The 21,836-nt window shown below is 34.8% G+C and overlaps 1 protein-coding gene across 7 annotated transcripts in view; it reads right to left on the reverse strand.

Annotated features, from left to right (window-relative positions):
* The window catches only part of ICA1L (islet cell autoantigen 1 like), a 60,038-nt gene extending 38,593 nt beyond the window's left edge, over positions 1-21,445 (reverse strand). The window contains exons 1-5 of one of the 7 annotated variants that reach the window (XM_019726842.2): positions 21,308-21,427; positions 13,363-13,507; positions 10,716-10,784; positions 6,295-6,463; positions 3,210-3,282 (exon numbers count right to left, since the gene is read on the reverse strand). In XM_019726842.2, coding sequence (XP_019582401.2) covers positions 3,210-3,282; positions 6,295-6,456 — 235 coding nt within the window. In that variant the 5' untranslated portion in view covers positions 6,457-6,463; positions 10,716-10,784; positions 13,363-13,507; positions 21,308-21,427. The other 6 variants (XM_074340369.1, XM_019726840.2, XM_074340354.1 and 3 more) reach the window with 6 other exon arrangements.
* Between the last annotated feature and the right edge of the window lie 391 nt (positions 21,446-21,836).

A 21,836-nucleotide genomic window follows, 5' to 3' on the forward strand; every position in this document is an offset into this window, starting at 1 on the left:
CCCATTTTTCAATTGGGTTGTTTGTTTTTTTGTTGTTGAGTTGCATGAGTAAGGAATGCTTTCTTAAACAGGCATTACAGATGGCTTTGATGCAGTGAAATCATTGAACTTGCTTTGGGAAAGATTGATCTTTGGTGAAAAAAAAAAAAAATCCCATAAAGACAAAGTAAAACAAAACCAGAAATGATGCATTTTCAAATGTGCAGAAATTCATTTTAGGATTGGCCTCTTACAAAATATTTGTTTCCTATTTAAATTTAACTTATTCTTCACGTCCATCCTGACTTCAGTTTCCTATGCTCAGTATCACAGACCCACAGAAGCCTATTATTTTGTTGCTGAAATCCTAAAAGTTGCCATACAGTGTCCTGCAACTCACAGTGTGGTCCATGGACCAACGCCAGTCTAGCCCATGTTACCTGTGGCAAGTACCAAAACTAAGAAACTGATTAGAAACTTAACACCAATTTGACTAAGCATTTTATATCTGTTGAATCGAATAATCATAAAGCATGCTTATATTTTTCATCTTTCACTTCATTTTTCTAAAAAATTCATTTTTATTGTATTTTACAAAAGTGTCAGTTTTCAACAGATTGAAAATAAAACACAAAACAGAAAAAGTGGTCCTTTATCACAAAGTTTTAAAAGAACTCCTGAAGTGTAAAACTACCTTCTAATCACAATAAGAATAATAAGGGGGGAAGACAATAAAGTGTTCAAACTGTAAGCTTAAAGTGAAAAAAAATGACTAATACCATGCCTAATTTCACCCTAGTTTACTGATGGAAAAACTGAAGTTAAAAACTGAACAGGGTCAAATATATGGTGATAGAAGGAGAACTGACTCTAGGTGGTGAGCACACAATGTGATATACAGATGACGTATTACAGAAATGTACACTTGAAACCTATGTAATTTTACTAACCATTGTCACCCCAATAAATTTTAATTAAAAAAAACAACTGAAAGGGAAGTCCCTTGTACTTTTGAGGCAGCAATAGAACTCAGGCCTTCTCACCTGCTAGCTCCCCACTCCCACTGCTACTCCCTGTCATACCTACGGGTGCTCCTAAGAGAGCACGATGGTGTTATGAGAGAGGGTGTCTACACATTCTATAGTATCACCTTTAATAAAACCATATGCTCTGTTACGAGCATTTAACCTGCTCCGGAGTGGATTGGATTTGGCGAATCTTTTAAATTTAATACTCTGATTACTTGAGAGATGTATAGTTATACATTTCCTTTGAATCAGAATTTCATTAAATATACCTCAGTGAACATTACTAGAAAAATATTAATTTGTATATGATAATTCACAAAGCTCTCTGAGAACTAGGACTGCAGCCTTCTTCTAACAAAGTTCTACCCTGAAAAATTGAACCTTATCCTTATGAATGCAAAAATGGTAGGAGATGAAACTGAATCGGTGCTGATTTCTGTGTTGGGACCCGCCCCAAAATACAGAGCCCCTACCCTTACATGTTCTATCCCCAGTCAAGTGATTCCCATAAAGATTTACAGCTCTGGACTAATCTACTGTAGTTGTCTGATGTTAGTTTCAACAGAAGATGTATTAATAGAATAGTCTTCAAGAAATCACATAATTATACACAATCTTGAAGAGAAAGTACCCAATGACTGTGATGGCTTTCACTGCTTGGTAAAATATTTAAGGTCCTTAGCAATCTGACCCACCTTCCTTTGCTCTTTTATCCCCCTATTAGTCTCAATTACAAACTCTTCTCCCCATGCAGACTGTTCCCACTCTAAGCTTATCCTGCTGACTCCAAATCTCATATTTTCTCCATATATTCAACTTCTATAAACCCTTTAGGTTTTATCTCATTTCCCAGCAATGGAGTTGCCTTTACTAATTATGCTAATCCAGTTATTTCTCACTGTGAGAGAATTCAGAGTTATGTCTGTATCACTTTCTGAACTCTATTACATACTATTTGGTATCTCTCATTGTGTTACAAAAAGTTGTTTCTCCAACATTTCCTTAGGCAAAGCACATAGTCTTATACATGCTAGGCACTCAAAAAATTATGCTATACTGGGTTTCTTGCTTTAATGGAACAATATAAGCGTATATGAGCTTTGATAATAATGTTTTGAGATCACATAGCTACACAATAAAGTCATTCATTGAGCAAATATTTACCGAGTACAAACTACACACTAGACATTGTTTCTAGGCTTTGAGGATACAAAAATAAAACAAATTCCTATTCTTAAGGAGAGTGTATTCAAGGGATGATAAGACAAACATAGATAAACTACATAGAATGTTGAATATTGTTAAGTAGACAGAGAGTTATGAGAAAGAGGGGTACTTCATTTTAGATATGGGGGTCAGGGAAAACCTCACTGAAAAGATGACATTTGACCAAATACATAAAGGAAGTTAGGGAGCCTACTATGGAAATATGAGTCTGTGAAGGAGATCAATATGGCTGAAGAGGAGACAGTTTTAGAAAATTAGGTCAGAGAAGTAACCAGGATCACAGAGGTAACCATATCCAGCAGGCATCTGTAATTAAAGCAAGAGAAGAGATCCAAAGGTTTAATTCCAATCTGAAGATATCAAGAAGAGAAGAATGCAGGAAAGGCAGGATACTGAGAAGGAATGGCCGGTAGGAGGAAATTCAGGGAAGTGTGGTGCCTGGAAGCCAAGTGAAGAAGGGAGTAATCAACCGTGTTAAATGTGGTAAGTAAGACAAGGACTGAGAATCGGTCACTGGGTTCAGCTCTTCACGATTATAATGAAAGCAATTTGGTGGAGTGGTGGGGATGAAAACTTGACTGGAGTGAGTACAAGAGAAGGTGGAAGGAAAGGAATGGAGACTGTATATACAGACAATTATGGCAAAATTTTCTGTGAAATGAGGAGGAATGGGATGGTAACTGCAATGGCAAGTCGGGTTCAGGAGATAGAGTTTTTAAGTGATGGAAGCAAAGCCACTTACGAAGCTGGGAAGGAAAACTGAACTCAGCAAAATGAATCTGTGTCAGAGGATCTAATGAGCTGAGGACACTAGGGGCTTTGAGGACAGGTTACTGTAAATACTCATATTTTGTCATAAGAAAATATTCACAAAACAGTTCAATAAACTTTTTACATTAAATATTTTGTTTTAAAAATGCAAATGAATATTTACATTAAATGGGAATTATTGGATATATATCTGTGGTTTCATACCATTGAGTCTTAGCTGATATTTCTCAACTATCTTCAGGAGTTCAGAGCATGTCTCTTGAATGGAGTGAAAAACCTTTGAAATAATAAATTTTATTAGGACAATTTAAAGAACCATAAACAAATATAAAATATCTGTTATAAGCACTTCAAAAGCAGAACATTTCCTTGTAAATATTATGTCTATTTTCCTGGACTGTGGTGTACTTCAGTTTTGGTTTTATTTCTGATTTTCCCCAATGATGGCTGGCAAAAAAATGGTGATAAATACATGGAAATTAATAAAAATTTATAACTGTGGAGTTTGTCCTTCCCTCAGCTCCAAACTATGTAAATAGTGAAAAGGTAAATCCAATATAAACTGCATCAAACTTTGCCAACCACAGATGAAAAGAGTATAGATAACCTTAGAAAATGTTAACCCTGAGTCTGGCTTTTCTCCAGTATTGGTCTAAGCAAAACAGGTCAGTGAATTTACCATAAAAATTAAATAATGTAGTACAATAAAAAATAAATTACTTGTGGATTATTTTAGTATAGAATTTTCCGTGAATATTAATCCATTTATTACTACCGTGTTTCCCCGAAAATAAAACCTAGCCCAATGATCAGCACTAATGCGTCTTTTGGAGCAAAAATTAATATAAGACCCGGTCTTATTATACTATATCATATCATATCATATCATATCATATCATATCATATCATATCATATCATATCATATCATATCATATCATATCATCAATACCGGGTCTCATATTAATTTTTGCTTCAAAAGACGCATTAGAGCTGATTGTCCAGCTAGGTCTTTTTTTCGGGGAAACATGGTATAATTGGTAATAGCTAACAGAAAAATAAAATATCCAGTAGACTCCCATTTCAAAGTAAGCTCATGAAAATTTGAGATTAGGACACATTATACACGAGGTAACACTTCACACTTATCTAAATATTTAGGTTTTCCCAGAGAAAAGAGCTGGCATAGGTTTTAGGGTGGCAGCCTTCTTCTAACAAAGTCCTACCCTGAAGAATTGTTATAAGACTTTAGTTCAAAAAGACCTTGGCACTGTGTTATACTATTAAGCACTAACCCTTTGATTATCAAATAAATTTCCAATATCTCCATTAAGCCTGATTATTCTATCTCTGAAGCAGTTTTGCTATTATTTTGTTTGATGTTTGATCAGACCTACGGAGGATTGAAAATAAACACTAAAATCTAAATAGAAGAGCAACTATCAATTTTCCATATTAGTTTAGGTATGTTTGAATTAAATTTGGTATATGGATTTGGCAATTTAAAAAGCTATTTTAAATCCATATGGAACACTAGAAAAGAATACAAAAACAATAGTGCTATGATGAAGTGATTATGGTTGATTTTTTTTCCCATTGGTCCTTGAAATATTTATCTACTATTGCTTTTTATTTTTACAATGAAGATACTTTTTTCAGTTTTATAATTTGACACATAAAATTTTAATATATTTAAAGTGTACAACATAATGATTTGATATAAGTATACATAAAATAAAAATATTTCTCATTATTAAAAATATAGTACGGGGCTGGCCCGGTGGCTCAGATGGTTGGAGCTCTGTGTTCCTAACTCCGAAGGCTGCCAGTTCAATTCCCACATGGGCCAGTGGGCTCTCAACCACAAGGTGCCGGTTCAACTCCTCGAGTCCCGCAAGGGATGGTGGGCTCCACTCCCTGCAACTAGGATTGAACATGGCACCTTGAGCTGAGCCGCCGCTGAGTTCCTGGCTCAGTTAGTTTCCAGTTGGTTGGAGTGCATCCTCTCAACCAAAAGATTGACGGTTCGACTCCCACAAGGGATGGTGGGCTGCGCCCCCTGCAATTAGCAACAGCAACTGGACCTGGAGCTGAGCTGCACCCTCCACAACTAAGACTGAAAGGACAACAACTTGAAGCTGAATGGCACCCTCCACAACTAAAATTGACTTGGAAAAAAGTCCTGGAAATACATACTGTTCCCTAATAAAGTCCTGTTAAAAAAAAAATAGTATAAATGTGAGAGAAAGTTTTTGGTTGATTCCAAATATTTGTCTAATGGAAAAAAAATAACACTGAATATAAAATATGTCACCCATGGATTATCTAACGATGTAAAACAATACAAAAATGTCTACTTCTGTGGGAATATATATGGAAACAGAGAAGAGTTCCCTTAGTGTTAAGACACATATTACTAAAGTCCCTTTATTTTTCCAACATTTATCATTGAATTCTAGGAGGAATACTTTTCAAACCTAAATAGTAAAAGCTTGTTAATTTGGTATCTATTTCCATATTTGTTATGACAATGACATAAGTTTACTAAGAACAAAAATACTTAGATTAAGACCTATTTAATTAAACCTTTATTTTTTAAGAATCCCAACAAATGATTATATTTCAAGCATAACAGAGTCCCTGCTTGGAAATATTTGGAAAAGTTAAATTAGTATATGTATATGGAAATAGTAAATGTGCATTTAAAAATCCAGACCCTTCATTAAATACTTGAGACCTTCCCTCTAATTAGCTTAATTACTTAAAAGTATAAAATGCCTGTAGGTTTAAAGTTGTTTCTTGGTAATTATTCCTTTGATTTAAAATGAAAAACAGAGCCAAAGTATATATTAGTAATACTTCAGTAACTCTATCCCTTAATAATTGAACCAAAAGCTATACCCTACAAAGTCCTCACTATTTGATTTCAATTAATTTATTTCAGTCAGGTATAAGACTTCATACAAAAGTAGTAAAAATATTATGACATGCTATATAATGAGTATATGGTCCCAATTAGAAATATAATTAATTCATTAATATTTAGCTTAAAAATAAGAATACTTGTGCCACAGAAATAACTAATGATTTATCTAATTTATGAACATCAGTTCTATTAATTCTCAATTTGTGAGAATCGTGACCCTGCTATCCAGATGATCTAACTGATAAATACAGTTCAACATTCTATTATTGAATTTGCATTTATCCCAATAAGTCTTCAGGGTGAAAGCTTGTCATAGTCCCAAATAATAACCAGTTATATGCAATACACAGAATCCTCAGATTTACCTCAAGTTTAGCATCCAGTTCAGCATCAGATGCCACCACGTGCTCATCCTCCTTTTTTCCTGTTGCTTTGATAAAGACCTGTTTAGTTTTCCAGTATTTCTTTTGCATTCTGCTGACTACTGACTGGTTATCTTCTGGTCTGGATTGCCCAAAGGAATCCATGGAGTGACTACAAAGAACAGACTAAAATTAAAGTTCTTACAAAAAAAAATCTTTTCAGTAATATCTATTTAGCCAATATTTAGTCTAATTGAAAAACTAAAAAAGATGCTAAATACAATATTAATGTTAACAGCTAAACATGCTAATGTTTATCTTATAGGATTTAAATTTGTTAAAATTATAACTTGCACAAGTACAGGCAAAAAGAGTAATGATACTTAATTGCAGTTAGGTGACAAAGATGATAAAGCCTGTTATGATTTTGCAATAGTGGCTGGACATAATCCTATTTTATCTGACCAATTTCTATTTGTAGACATTTATTAGTTTCTAATTTTTGCTTTTGTAATAACACTGCAAAATGAACTTGTACACACGTATTTGTATACTACTGTCATTTCCTTAGGAAAACTTCCTATAGTTAGAACTGCAAAGTCAGAAGAATACACATTTAATAAATATTCTCAGATATGCATAGATTCAGATGCATACTATTCTTTAAAAATCAAAGAAATACTTTAGTATCCAATAAATAAACAAAAATAAAGATCTTAGGTATAAGGAAGATCTGTTATAAAAGAGAATTTATAACCTATTATCTTAGAAATTAATGTCAAAGTAATTGTTCTGAACATGATTAATATGACTATATATGGAAATGCAAATGTGAAAAGTGTTTTTTAAGAAGATGTAAAAAAAGAAATAATAATAGTTTTAAAAGCTCAGATTATTCCAATAAATGGTGGGAGGTAGGAACAAAGGGAGGAATTAAGTATGTGACTCATTTCTCATTTCCAGGGGATCAATAATACTAACATACTGTTATTGTTGGTAAAAAAATAGAGTTTCACTTTCTTTTTATTTTGAAGTCATTACTAATTAAATAAAAATAGGATGTCTAACTTATAAATTACTGGGGGCAAAACAAGAAAGCAAGGAAAACTAGTAAAAGCAAAAAGCTGGGTGGGAAAAATAGGAGTAAGGCAACATAAACAGTATAAATGAAGATGACACAATAAGAACAATTATACTATTTAGTGTGATAAATGCAAAATTCCTCTTAAATACAAATAATTTCAAATGATAAAAAACAAAAAACTATTTGGGATCCACTTAAAACAACAAAGAGCATTGTACTGTTATAATGCATTATATAGTATTATACAGAACAAACAGCATTACACTGTTCTGACACGTAGTCTTGAGGAAAAACTTGTAGTTTATTTTTCCCCTCTAATTTATGTCTGCTTTTGGTTCCTCTTCACTGTTTTTGATTAGTTTCCCCTCCTCCCAGATTGTTATTAGCATGAGGGTCAGTCCAATTGTATGACAAACTGCTGATCTTTTCTACTACCGCGACGGCAATTGCAGGCTTAGGCCCAATCAGTTAAGATTATATTCTAAGGAGTATCGAAAGTGAACATCTCTTCCTACCTCAACTTCCATGCTGCTGTATCTCAGACAGTACTCTCCTCCTGGCCTCTCTCCTCTCCCTCACTATCTCCTTCATGGGGGAGAAAGAGTAACTTATCTGATTGTGTAATCACGCAAAACTTCACTCCTTTAAAATCACTTCTCTTGTCTTTCTCGATTCAAACTGGCCTTGTCTAGTCTAACAGCACCATGACTCACTTGTTTTTCTTTCTGTATCCTTTCACCTTTGCACATACTGTACAACCACTCAATCATTAAGCCCTTAGGATATCAGATTCTGGTCAGCATCAAACAGTCTTAGGAATAAAGCCTCAGGCCTATTGACCATAGAAACACAGTTTCAATCCAACTAAAGATAACATCTTGATTTCCAGACCCATGAAGTCAGAAGGATCCCACCAACCATAACCCCTCAAAGCCAGACAGAATGACATCATGACTGACATCAGGAGCTGATCCAATGATCAACTCCCTCAAACCAATCTGTAGAGGTCACAATTCCAACTCCCTTAGCTACCATGACTAATGATCCTTTCTCTCTGTAACTTACCCCTAGAGGCCATCGTGGAGCCAGGTCTTTGGGCACTGGCTCACATGTGTCTCTGGACTTGGCGCCATTTCCTTAAAGAAACCTTTCCTTTCTTTGCTGGAAACTCCTGCTCATATCTCATTTAGCTTTGATGTGCAAAATGAACCCCCTTTATTTTAGTAACAACCGGATTTGAGAGCAATAAACGCAGTCTTCCTTTTACTCTCTGGAAGCTATGCTACTTGCAGAGAGCACACAATCCCTGGCAAGGGGGAGGAAGTGGCTGGGTGGATAAATCTGCACAAGGTGAGATTTGCATATTTGTGGTTTTTGGATGGAGCACAGTGCGAAATATGCTTGCCACTGGGGATAGGTTGAGCAGAAAGCCAAGTCTTATTGGCTTGAGATATCAAATGACAGAATTCAAGGCTGGAGAACTACCAGAAATTTAGGAAAAATATCTTGGAAGGTAGGCAGCCAAAGAGGAGGTGATCCCAAAAATCTATATACAAAGTCCTCCCAAGACCTGTGTTGATCATGAAGTAGGGAGGGGTCCCCAAGGGTCCTGACAGAAAATCAGCAGCTAAAAAATGAAGTAACTAGGTAAAGATTTTAGCTGCTACCAGTACAGAGGAGACAGAGTCTAGAGTTTGACTTCAACCAAGTTAACTGCCTCCTAGAATAAAAATGATTCTTCACAGAAGCAAAACAGAATTCAGAGTCTCTAAAATTCATCATTTAAAATGCAAATATCCAATTGAAAAACACTAGACATGTAAAGGAATAGGAAAATGTGACCCATACTCCAGGAAAAAAAAAAAGCAGTCAATAAACAGATTCTATCATCATTATCATTATTACATGGTTCTTTCTGGTAATATTTATATATATTGAAGTGTATGATTTCTATCTGTATACTTTTGACAAATGGATATTATGGTATAGAACATTTCAAACTCCTCAGAAAGTTCCCTTGTATCCCATTCCAGCCAATGCCTGGGCTACTAGAAGTAATAACTGTGTTGATTTTTTTCACCTTAGTTTTTACTTCTCTAGTTAGTTCTTTTATATTGCTGAATAGATTACTATTCAATAATCTATTGTATGAATGTAACAGTATGTTTTCATTTTTGACTATGGTAAATAAAATTGGTAGCGAAACAAGTCAGACAGAAAAAGCAGAGAACCATGTGATTTCACTGATATGTGGTATATAAACCAAAAACAACAAAAGAATAAAATTGGTATGAACATGCCTATACAAGTCTTTTTTGTGAACAAATGTTTTTATTTCTCTCGGATAAAGACCTAGAAATGGATTTTTCTCTGTCAAAGGATTGGTATATACTTAACTTTATAAGAAATTGCTACATACATTCCCATTGACATTCTCATGTATTAGCAATGAATGAGAGTTCTAATTGTTCTGAATGAGAGTTCTAATTGTTCCACAGCCTCATTAACAATGTTGGGAATTTTTTTAGTTGTATCCATTCCAGTCATTGTGTAGTGGTATTTCCTTGTAGCTTTAATGGGTATTTTCCTGATGACTGACGATGAGGAGTACTTTTTCATGTGTTAATTGGCTATTTGTATATCCTCCATTGTTAAGTGTTTGTAAATCTTTTGCCAATTTTTAAATTGGGTTGTTTGTCTTTTTTATTATTGAATTGTAGATTTCTGGGATTTAGATTGGGATGGCATTGAATTTATAGATCAATTTGTGAAGGATTGACATCTTAACAATATTGCACATTTCAATCTATGAACATAGTATGCATCTCCATTTATTTAGGTATTCTTTCTCTCAACATGTTCTAGAGTTTTTAATATAGAGGTATTGCACACCTTTTGTTTAATCTCTTCCTAAGTATTTTACATTTATTGATGCTATAAACGTAAATAGCATTATAAATAGCACACCTCCTAATCTCACCAAAAGCCTTTTCATCTGTATATTTTACTACATCAAATTCCACATGTTTTATTTCTCAGTGTTCTCACCATTACATGAAATGTTCAGGTCTCTGAGGGGACCCAGTAAATGGCATCCCTTTTCCCTGCATTAGTCTACCAGAAATTTAGGAAAAAGTTAAGAAACAATATAAAGTATAGTAGCTGGAGGCCAAAATACAATTTTTGTTATTGACAGTGGCAGTTTGTAGATATAGCTTAGTGTGAAAACTGAACAGTCTTCCTAACTAAGCATTAGGACTAAACAAATTCATCAATCTGTCAGAGGTAAGTGGATCATGGCAGGCTTCCCTATATGGGACAAGGAAGAAGGATGGCTCACCATTATTTTTTATATCCTATACTTTCTGTGCTCTTGCAAAGGTCCATTCTTTAGATCTTTTAGTGAATCCTGTGGGTAGAAAATTCTCTTAGTCTTGGTATCTATGAAGCTCTATTTTGTTGTCATTCACAAATAATAGTTAAATTGTAGATAAAAATCTAGATTGGCAACAATTTTCCTTTTTTTAGCTATCATTATTGGTCCATGCAAGACTCATTTTCTTACGTTTTTTCATTTACTTGTACATTCCTTTAAACGCTTTCCTCATTTCCACCTCTCCTCAAAATCATTCTAATGTGTTTGATGTGTACCTTTTTATTTGAATGTGTTCTTGTAAAATGTATTGTTATGTATATATCTGAATCTTATCAAATAATTTAATGCTGTAGATTTCATTTCTGATTTTTTTTCACTTGCTCCTTTGTTTTTAAGTTATATATACCAGGGGCGCCAAAACAATGTACACACATAACTTGTATTCATCTTTTGTTATCAGTATATATTTTTACAATTTTAATACAGTTTTTTCATTTCTTAAAATATATATACATTTTTTTGGCACCCTCTGTATGTTGCTATGTATGTATTTGTTTTGTTGTTTCTATTACAGATCATTCCTCAGTATTTCTTAACTCTTTGAAGATAGAATCCCCATATCTTAGGGCATCTATAGTAGTCAATGAGAAGTCTGGGGTCAAACTGTCCCTCCTATACAAATAAGCTTTCTTTTTCTCTTTGAATCTTTTAAAGAATATTCCCTTTAAACTTGATGTCCTGAGGTTCTTTAAGATACTTAGGTAGAGTGAATTGTCATTCCAGAGATTCATGTCTTCCTTTAGTTCTAGAAAATTCTAAACTCTTATCCCTCAAATATTTTTCAGCCATAATTTCTTTTTATCTGAATCTTCTATTAGGTTTTATTCTTTATATGTCTTAATGGCGCATGCTTGTATATGTTTTTCTCTGCTATATTGTGGATAAATTCCTCAGTATGATCTTCCAATTTATGAATTCTCTTTTCAACTCTGTTCATTCTAGAGTTCATTCCAGATTTTGAGTTGTTTCTTTTTTAAAAACCCAGTAATTTAACTAACTTACTTTCTTAATTTCTAACATTTCTGATTGGTTCTTGTTCATATTCTCCTAATTTCTTGTCCTTTTTAACAGATATAATTCCATAATTTTTCTTTTGCTCCCTAAATGTATGGAATTCGTAGACTTTTCCATACAATTATTTTCATCTGGAGTGAATTATTGTTCCAAATGTTGATTTTGTTGGTTGATTTTGTTGGTTAATTGTGTAGGCTCATTGTGAGTACAGTATCATTAGTTTTTTTCTTTTTCCTCTATGTGGTTATTCCTCTTTATCTAGTGGTTATAGAGTTGTCTCCACTTCACCTTCAGGTTCCCACTTCTACAGTGTATTATACTGATATTTTAGGGCCTCTGATATCTGAAATACTGTTGATACAATCAGTAAGTTGAAGGAACATTATATTGGAAACACTTTTAATTTCTACCAACCTGCAAAAACTGAACTCCCAGATGCCAGTCCTACTTTTATAGTAAGAGCTCCGCACATCCATTTCAGCCCCACTCACCACTTTGTTTTTCTATTTTGTTTCTAGTTCACATTTATCTTCTTATCTAGCCAAGATATGTATTTTGGGCTTTCTTTATTTTTTTTTAGTGATTACTATGAGTTTGGAACAACTTTACTATGCCATCTTAACTAAAACTCTTTATTTCTAGTAAGAGTACATTGTTTTTAATTGAGTACAGTCACTACCTGGAACACTTTATTCATTTAAAATTTTTTAGCTATCTCCTGGATTTAGAGTATAAATCTTAAAATAAAACAAGTCAATATTCTCTTTAGAAGTAGTTCTGTATTCACTTTACTTATGACATCTCATTAATGTGACATCCCTGAAAAGCAAGCAAAACAGACTGATGGTAATGTGCAAAATGAAGCACTGAAATCCCCAAGAGAAAAATAATCTGTGAAGACTTTTGACTAAATACAACATTGTTGTTTGATGCAGTTAAGGAAATACAACAGACAGGTTTGCTATTTAATATTAATGTAGTATTTCTAAGTACTCTGGTAGTTTTTACAATAAAATGATATTAAAGCTAATCCCTTATGAAACTTTAAAATTATATTTCCAACTTTATCGTAAATTCCAGGCCAAAACCTCTCCCAATCCTCTGCCCAATGTACCCAAGTGCAGAACCGCTCATATTCTATAAACAAAAATATATAGTATATAAATATTTTAAATTTTAAATTCTTTGTATTTGATTGACATAATAATTTTAAAGGTCAATATTGAGAATAACCTGGAAGAGAAAGAACTTGCCCTTTCAGATATTAAAATACATTATAAGGGTGCCTGTTAAAAATGCAGATTGACCAAATGCACAGCTGCTTTTCCTTCCCAAACCCACTAAAGTAACAGTAAAGGTATAAAACAAAAAAGTAATCTATTAATCTGTAAGTATAGAGAATAAGTATACTGACAAAAGCAGATAAGCGACTTCAATAAATTTTTGGAAGACAGTAGAGAAAGTAAAAACTTAAGATACTAACAAAGAAATACTAATGAGAAGTGAATAATTACCTCTCAGAATATGAAAGACTCACCATTTGGAAGTGGAAGGATTCATTGAAGTCTGTATACAGCTGGCTGGACCCTGAGGCCCCTCCCTAATCTGTGTCACTCAATGGAAGTTGAAGAAATCTAACCACGAAAGTTCTGGACTTGGGCACACCAACAAAGCACAGTGGCCTGAAAACAAAATGATTAAATGAAAATTAATACATACTACATCATTGAATGTCTAGCTCTTTTCCACCTTCCTTGTTCACCAGTAGCAAAGCATTTACACACACACACACACACACACACACACACACACACACACACCCCTCCACTCCTCAGAAACGACTGGAACATTCTTTTTTCTCTGGAAAAAATTAAAAACTCCAGAGAAAAGGAGTATGTCATTTGAACATTCTAAAAGGATGAGTCTTTGCTATTCACACTAGAGCAAAACTCACCAGTTGACAAGCTCACTCATACATACAAAGCTTCCAATTAGCTTTGTTATAGTCTTATTCTTAAATATAAATGGAGACGCAAATATCCCCAGATAGCTGAGGAAAGTCTCCATCAAGAAAGACCTCTGACCTAAACCAACAAATAGAAAAAAAAGCTGAAAGGAAACAAAGACAATATTATAGGGAGCAAAACAAAACATAACCCTCTAATTAATCTCAGAGAAATAAGTAAAGACACTGCTTCCATTAAAAAACAACAAAACAAGCAAACAAACAAACAATAGATTACCACTTAGAAAGGAATAATAAAAGAATATGAAAGAACCCTTGGGCAAAAACCAGGATAGCTGAAAATTTTAAAACTTTAATGAAAGTGTTGAAAAATAAAATATCTCAGAAAGTAGAACCATAAAAAAGGTAAGAAAATAAGAGACTGTCCAAAAAGTCCAATATATGACTTATAGGAGATTACTTACAGGAGAAAATAAGAAACTTTCCTATAACTGAAGGACACAGATCTCCATACAAAAAGAGATTTACTCCAAAATGCATTATTGTGAACTTTTAGGCAACCAGGGATAAAAAGATCCTGAAAGTTTTAAGAGAGAAAAAAGGTCACGTTGGGGGTCAGAATAAGAGCAGATTTCTCAAAAGCAGCAGTACAAGATGGAAGAGTGCAATATCCAATTCAGAGGAGCAATGAAGGGAAGGCCCAAGATGACAGCTGCATAGAACAAGCAGCCCATATTCCAACAGAAGATGAAGGACTCTGGAAAAGAGATCTCTGTGAAACATAGCTGATATGTTTGAGCATACTAAAGTCATATAGCAGAAATGTTAGAACAATCAGGGGAAAAAAAATCAATGGTATTCAGAAAATTAGATAAATAAAAAAAGCCATTACTAACTCCAAGAAATGAAGGAAAAGGATATTCAAAAAAGGAGGAACAGTTATAGGGCACTATTGACTGAGTTGTTTCAATACATAATAGTTCACAGTAATGTAAACACTTGATTTAATAAAGATGGTAGTATAGCTATATTGAGGGAGGGCAAGTGGAGATAGTGGTGGTGAAGGATAGCTAAGTCCTCATCTACCATATGGAAAGTAAGTAGCTAAGGCCTTAAATTAATAAATCATAAAGCAGCATATAAACATATGATTTAGAAGTATGGCAGAAAATACCAGAGGAACAGAAGGCTTGAAGGTTGGTGCCACTGTAGATTGGAATTGAGGCAGGAATGAGAGGACTGCTTTTACAAGTTATAATCCTTTAATATTAGACTTTTAAAAGTCATGTATATATATTTTAATAAAATAATTATTAAAATAAAACTGAATGTGAACCTTACTAATTAAAACAGAATAGTACTGACACCAAAACAGAGAGCAGTAAAACAAACAAAAAAATCCACAAAGAGACCAAAATATATAAAATAATGCAGTATATAAAATGCATTAACTTCCTACGGCTGCTGTAACAAATTACCACAAACTTGGTTTAAAACAATAGAAATTTATTCTCTCACAGTTCTAGAGGCCAGAAGTCTGAAATCAAGCTACAGGCAGGGATGGGAGGCTCTAGGGGAGAATACTTCCTTCCCTCTTCCAGCGTCTGGTGGCTGCTGGTAGACATTGGCTAATGGCAACATAACTTCAATCTCTGCCTGTCTTCACATCACCTTCTCTGTGTATGTATTTAATCCCTCTCTCCCTCTCTCTAAAGTGAAGACACTTATAATGGCATTTAAGACCCTCCCAGGTGATCCAGAATAATCTCATATCAAGATTCTTAACTCAATCACATCTACAAAAACTTTAACATATGAGGTAATAGTCACTGATTCCAGGAATTAGGATTGTTTTCCTTTGGGGTCCCATTCAATTCACTACAATCAATGTAGCATTTCAAATCAGTAGGAAAGGGATATTTTATTCAATAAATATTGTTGGGACAATTAACCATTTAATAAAAATTGTTTCTTAGTTAATGTAAGGACGGTTTAAAATTTAAATGTTAACACCTTATAACAATACCAGGTGAAAATATAGATGAACGCTTTATAAATCTGGAGTCAGAAACCTTTATATAATGTGATACCAGGCACAGAAATCATGTAGAAGAGCACACAAATTGTACACTTGTATAACAAAATAAACCATAAGCAACTTTGAAAAGAAATAACTGGGAAAGGTAAGATATGAAGAACAAAGTTTAATATTTTTACATTAGAGAACTCATAACTAAATAATGAAAATACAAACTCACCAACTGAAAAATAAGGACAAAACAAGAATAGACAATTTACAAAAGAACTTCAAAGTCCAACGAATACACAAAAATGTCATTTAATCTCTTTCGTAACTAAAGATGCACAAATGAGAGAAAAATATGTTCATCTGTCAGTTGACCAATGATTAAAAATGTTAACAGCTTCTGGAAAAGATGAGGGAATGACTGAATTTTTGCATAATTCCCTTTGCTGACCAAAAATATGACCAAAATTAGAGAAGGGAACTCCTGTGCAAAATGGCCACATCTCTTAGTAGTGACTCCAATGAATAAACGTCAAATACAATGAAAAGTGTGTCATATTTAAAGAGGATGTCCGAATCTGACATATGTATATCTCCTATAATATGAATTAAGTAGATCTGGTTTTAACAAATTGAGTGGGTCCTGAAGAACAATTCCAATAATTAATCACTAACTTGAGTCCTTAAAGGCCTAGTCACCAGACTCCAGGAAGAAGCAGACAGCACTCCATTTATGGAGGGTGCCTATCTCCCTGTTACAGGCTAGCAAAGAAAAGTACTGAAGAAAGGATCCTGATGATACATATCCTCCAACAGCTCTCAATAATAAGGCTGATACTTTATTTCCATCTGCCTAGCTCCTTTGACTACACCTGAACTGGTTCCAATCTCAGGAGGAAACAAAAAAGGTAAGAAGTATTATGTATTGGGTTCCCTAAAACCTACAGTGGCCAGAACATTTTTTTATTTTCCTTGCTGAGAGGTAAGTCATGGCTGTAGAGAAACAGAAACAACAAGCTGGTAGTCAACCCTGCACAAAGTAGACAAAGAGCTGCCTCTGGAATCAATAACTAATATATATATATATATATATATATATATATATATATATATATATATATATATATATATTTGTGGAAAACTGCTTTAGAGAGAGCATATGAAAACTGTACCATCCATCAGCCAACTGAAGAGAGATCATGATAATGTATCCAGTCTCCTATCTCAGCCTCTAAAGCAGTTATTCCAATGGCCAATGGGAGGGGGTTGAGAAGATTCCACTTATACCATTCTTGGGCAAAGAGCAGGCCAGAATACAACTGCCCCTTTCAACAATAAATAACATGAAAAATAAATAACATGAAAAAGTAGCATTGCAAGAAAAAAAGAAGGAGGGTCCATAATGTATAAAAGAAAAAATACGTATACATTTGAAGAACTACTTTGTAAAATGGTTTAAAGAAAAACTGCTCTGCATGCAGATAAACAAAACATAACTCCATAAAACAGATTTGAAAAGAGAGCTGAAGGAAGCAAAAGATAAAAGAAAAAAGAAGAGGAAAAAATTCCATAGAACTTGAAACCACATTAGAAACAACTCCAAGTAGAATAGATACTTCAGAAAACCAAATTAATAACGTATGATAAGCTTGGGAAAACATTCAGAATGAAGATTACAAGATAAAGGTAACTAGATTCAAACAAAGTGGTTAGATAGAACAAAGATGATAGATTTGGTAGACAAATTATTGAGATCTAACATAAGTAATAGTCTTGAACAAAGAGACAAACATATAAAACAGAGCAAATATTCAAAAATATAAAGCTGAAAACTGAATAGGCTCATCATGTTCCAGAAAAAATTAATAGAAAATGATTAAGACTAAGATATATTATGGAATGTTGCTGCATTTTAAGGATAAATAAAAATGCTATTAGCATCTAGACAGAAGTAACAGGGCCACCTACAAATTAAATAATTTATGCTGGACTCAGACATCTCCTCAGCAACATTAGATAATGGATAAAAGTGAGTACTCTGAACAGTGCTAAGGGAAAAAGAATATCACATGGAATTTTCTACTTAGCTGGAATGTAATTTAATGGATATATAACATTCCATTGTATGGATGCACTATAATTCATTTAACTGGTCTATTATTGAAAGACATTTAAATTGTTTCCAGAATCGTATTATTTCAAACCATGCTGCAATGAATAAACATATATGTATCATTCAAAATACATGCAAGTATACCTATAAGATAATTCCTGGAAGTACAATGGCTGAATCAAAAAGTATATGAATTTAAAACATTTTTCATTTTGCTGAATTGTCTTCCACAGAGATTTGACCAATTTTTATGCCTACTAGTAATATAAAAAGTGCTTGTTCACTACAATTTACCATCACATTGTATTATTAAATTTTCTGATCTTTTCCAACCTTATTGATAAAAAACTATTTTTTGCTAAAGTAATAATTTGCAATTATCTTACACATTTCATCAATTGAAAGCACCATCATTTGAAAGGTGCATAATTATTTTATGTATCTCTAAGAAAAAGAGCTACAAAGTCAACTATGCTTTTAAATCATCAATTGTCAGATACATAAAAGGTTTAGATTTCAGAAATTATTTCAGAGATGTGAAAATATGAACAGGTACTTCATAGGATTAATAAAATATGGTATTTGAGTAAGGCAGACATAAAAGGGTCAATTTATCAGAAAGACATAGCAATCTTAAATGTGTATGTGACTAATAACAAACCTATTAAATACAAGAAAAAATGGGCAGAACTAGAGGGAGAAATAAACCTACAATCATAATTAGAGACTTAACAGTCGCCCCCCCAGAGTGACAAAATAAGGAGACATAAAAATGTGACTATATAAAAGGTTGAGCAACACTTTAACCAAGTTGACCCTAATTGACATTTATAGATCATTCCACTAACCATTGGCCAAAAACCCACTTTTTTCCTCAAGAGCCATGGGAACATTAACCAAGATAGATCATAAGCTAGACAGAAAAAAAACAACCCTCAATAAATTTAAAGGTACTGAAATAATACAGAGTATGTTCTTTGACCACATGACGAATTTAGAAATCAGTAACAATGATCTATCTAGAAAATTCCCAAATATTCAACAAGAGAGAAAATCCAACAGTCAAAAGTTGGTTCATTTGAAAAAAAAAAAAAAAAAAAAAAAACTACTAAAATAATAAGTTTCCAGCAAGACTGATCAAGAAAAAAATAAAAATATATGAATGACCAATATCAGGTGGGCAGGGAGAGAATGGGTACAGCAGAAAAAGAACTTTAGCTTTATTGGAAATGTTTTATTTCTTAAGTTAAAAAATACTTGAAAGAAAAATGACACAATGTTAACAGTTGTTTGTTGGCTAATGTAAATACAGAGGGTGTCAAAAAAATATATACACATTTTAAGATTGGAAAAAAACGGTATTAAAATTGTAATATTCAATATATACCAATAACAGATGAACACAAGTCATGTGTATACATTTTTTGGCACCCCCAGTATATGTATCGTGATACTTAAGTCTTTGTTTTTACATTTTTAAATCTAAACTAAATCAACACAAAAAGAAATTTTAAAAATCAAAGTGTTATTCGCAAACTAGTCAACAATGGCAAAATACTGCTACTACTAATAAAAATGATAATAATGAATTACACAAAAGTGACTAACTTTTAATAGTGAATATTGGACTCAAACAGAAGGCTGAAAAGTTTGAATTCAGAAAAAAAAGAAAAACTTAACAGATGAATGAAAAACAGTGCAAAAAGGGAACAAGAATATTATTAAATAACAAAAGCCAGTTCGCATGAGGAAATCTTTCCAGTTATAGACATATTTAAGTTTCCCCCTCACCTCATCTGTTGTTAAAGAATATAAAAAGAATAAAATTTTAAAGGAGCCACAGTGAGTACTGAAAAAGGTAAACTACAAAAATAAAAAAAATTAAATATAGGATGTATCACACAATGAAATAAAAAAGTTTGACAGTATAGTAGAACAAAACAATATATTATCTGTTTTATATCTGATATTTAATTTTTGATATTTGGTCCTAGTTCAGTCACTGGTATAAATTTAGTTTTATAATACGTATTTCTAATCACAATGTGGCTTCCTAGTTTATCTACTGGGCTATGTTTGCAGTTTTTGCACTTTGGACTGGCTGATCTCTGAGCACCCATCTAACTCTAAAATTATAATGATTTGTCTGGCAATTATAATTACTGGTAATTAGAACAGTGTCTTGCATATAACTGTTTCAATGGCAGATGTACAATCATTTTGCACTATTAATACAGTAATTTAAAAGAACATTGAGTATATTAGGCACAGACAACAAATATAAAACGATTAAAAATTGTCATATAAACATATACACATACCATTAGATGTTTATTTGGCCAATAAATAAATAATTAATTCTTACTAAAGGAAGAGGCACCTGTGGCTACTCCATAAATATTGATGTGAAGATATCACCTTACAGTATTTTGCCTATGTTGCCTGAGTCAGAACCAAATAAATCAATACATAAATAGAGAAAACCGGAAACCATGGATAAACGTTATCTTCTCAATGAGCTATTTCACAGGGACCCATAGTTTTTATATGGGACAATAGCTTTTATGCTCTGTACATCAAGATCATCTAATACACGAAAAATAATCCCACCCCCTCTACTGGCAAACCCACAGCATTGCGGGTTCGTTGCCAGGATGGATTTTTTCGCCTCTCCATCTTTTCTCAGAGCATCTGGTAACTGACAAATGACATCATCTGGGCACCTGACCAGATAATCCGCTTCTCCACCAGCCGAATCCGTGCGTGGGGCTGGGCTCACGGCTTCAGACCGCAGGAATTGTGCACGGAAACCTTCCGGAGCTCGTGCATTGCACAGTTCGCCTTAAACCTCACATCTACTTATGTTCTGTTTTAAATCACCACCCGCCACTTCGCTTCTAAAGAAAGCATTCTCAGTACAAAATAACGACATAAAAATAAGCACATAAAAAAGGTCAGCAGGAGAGCACCTAAAGGCTGTGAGCATTTGTCTCTAATGGAAGGATCTCCCTTCACCTTTGAGAAAAATTATCTAAAGCAGCCTCAGGCCGCTGCGCATGTTCGCTACCGGGACGAGCATGGGTAGAAGCTCCTTCCGTCCAGAGAGGACCCAGCCATGTCAGAACCCAGTCCTTGCCGGTCTGCCCGGAGGAGCTCGGACCAGGACCTCGTTCGGGAGGGAGGCCTCAGGGCCAGGGTCCCCGAGAGAACAGGGGAGGCCGGTGAGGCCCCGAGAAACCGCGTGCGTGCGTGGCGGACTCCACCTTAGGGCGTCGCCATGGAAACGGGTTTGGCCTCAGTCCCAGCTGGTCCGGGAGGGCGCGGCCCGACCGCCGCCCCGGACCCCGTGGGGCCGAGGGGAGGCCTCAGAAGCTCACCGCGACGCCGAGGCCGCGACGCTCGGGTCCTCCGTCGCCTCCGCTCGCTCCCGGCCGCGCGTAAGTCCGCCCCGGCACCCGTTCCCGCCGCCGCCGCCCGCGAGCCCCGCGACGCCGCTGGGCCGCTCCCTCAGCTCGTGCCCCTCTGCACCGGTGCGTCGAGGTGTCGGGCTCCGGCTGTGGGAGGCGGGAGATTTAAACCTGGCTGCCTGGCGCGTGCGGAAGCCGCGCTTCCCTCGGCGCCTCCGCCCGGGCGTCCGCCTTCACTCCTCTCTTGCTGTCGCCTAACCCGACGGGGCCCCGGTAAACTCCGGGAGCCTCTGTGTTCCTTCTTTCCCGAACTGCTCGTTACTTGGTCAAGCGAAATGACGAACCCCGAACCAGTCAGAACATCAGTGTAAGGAACTGAGTGTGAGACCTCTGAGGTGTGGTTAAGTGGAAGGAATTCTTGGCTTCCTTTTCTTAGCCCTTAGCTCGGGTCTTCCCGCCTCCCCCAAGCCCCCACTGCACCCGACGGGCCCTCAGTGCC

The sequence above is a fragment of the Rhinolophus sinicus genome, chromosome 17 (genome assembly GCF_057876585.1).
Source record: "Rhinolophus sinicus isolate RSI-liver-muscle chromosome 17, RSI-T2T, whole genome shotgun sequence".
NCBI lineage: Eukaryota > Metazoa > Chordata > Mammalia > Chiroptera > Rhinolophidae > Rhinolophus > Rhinolophus sinicus.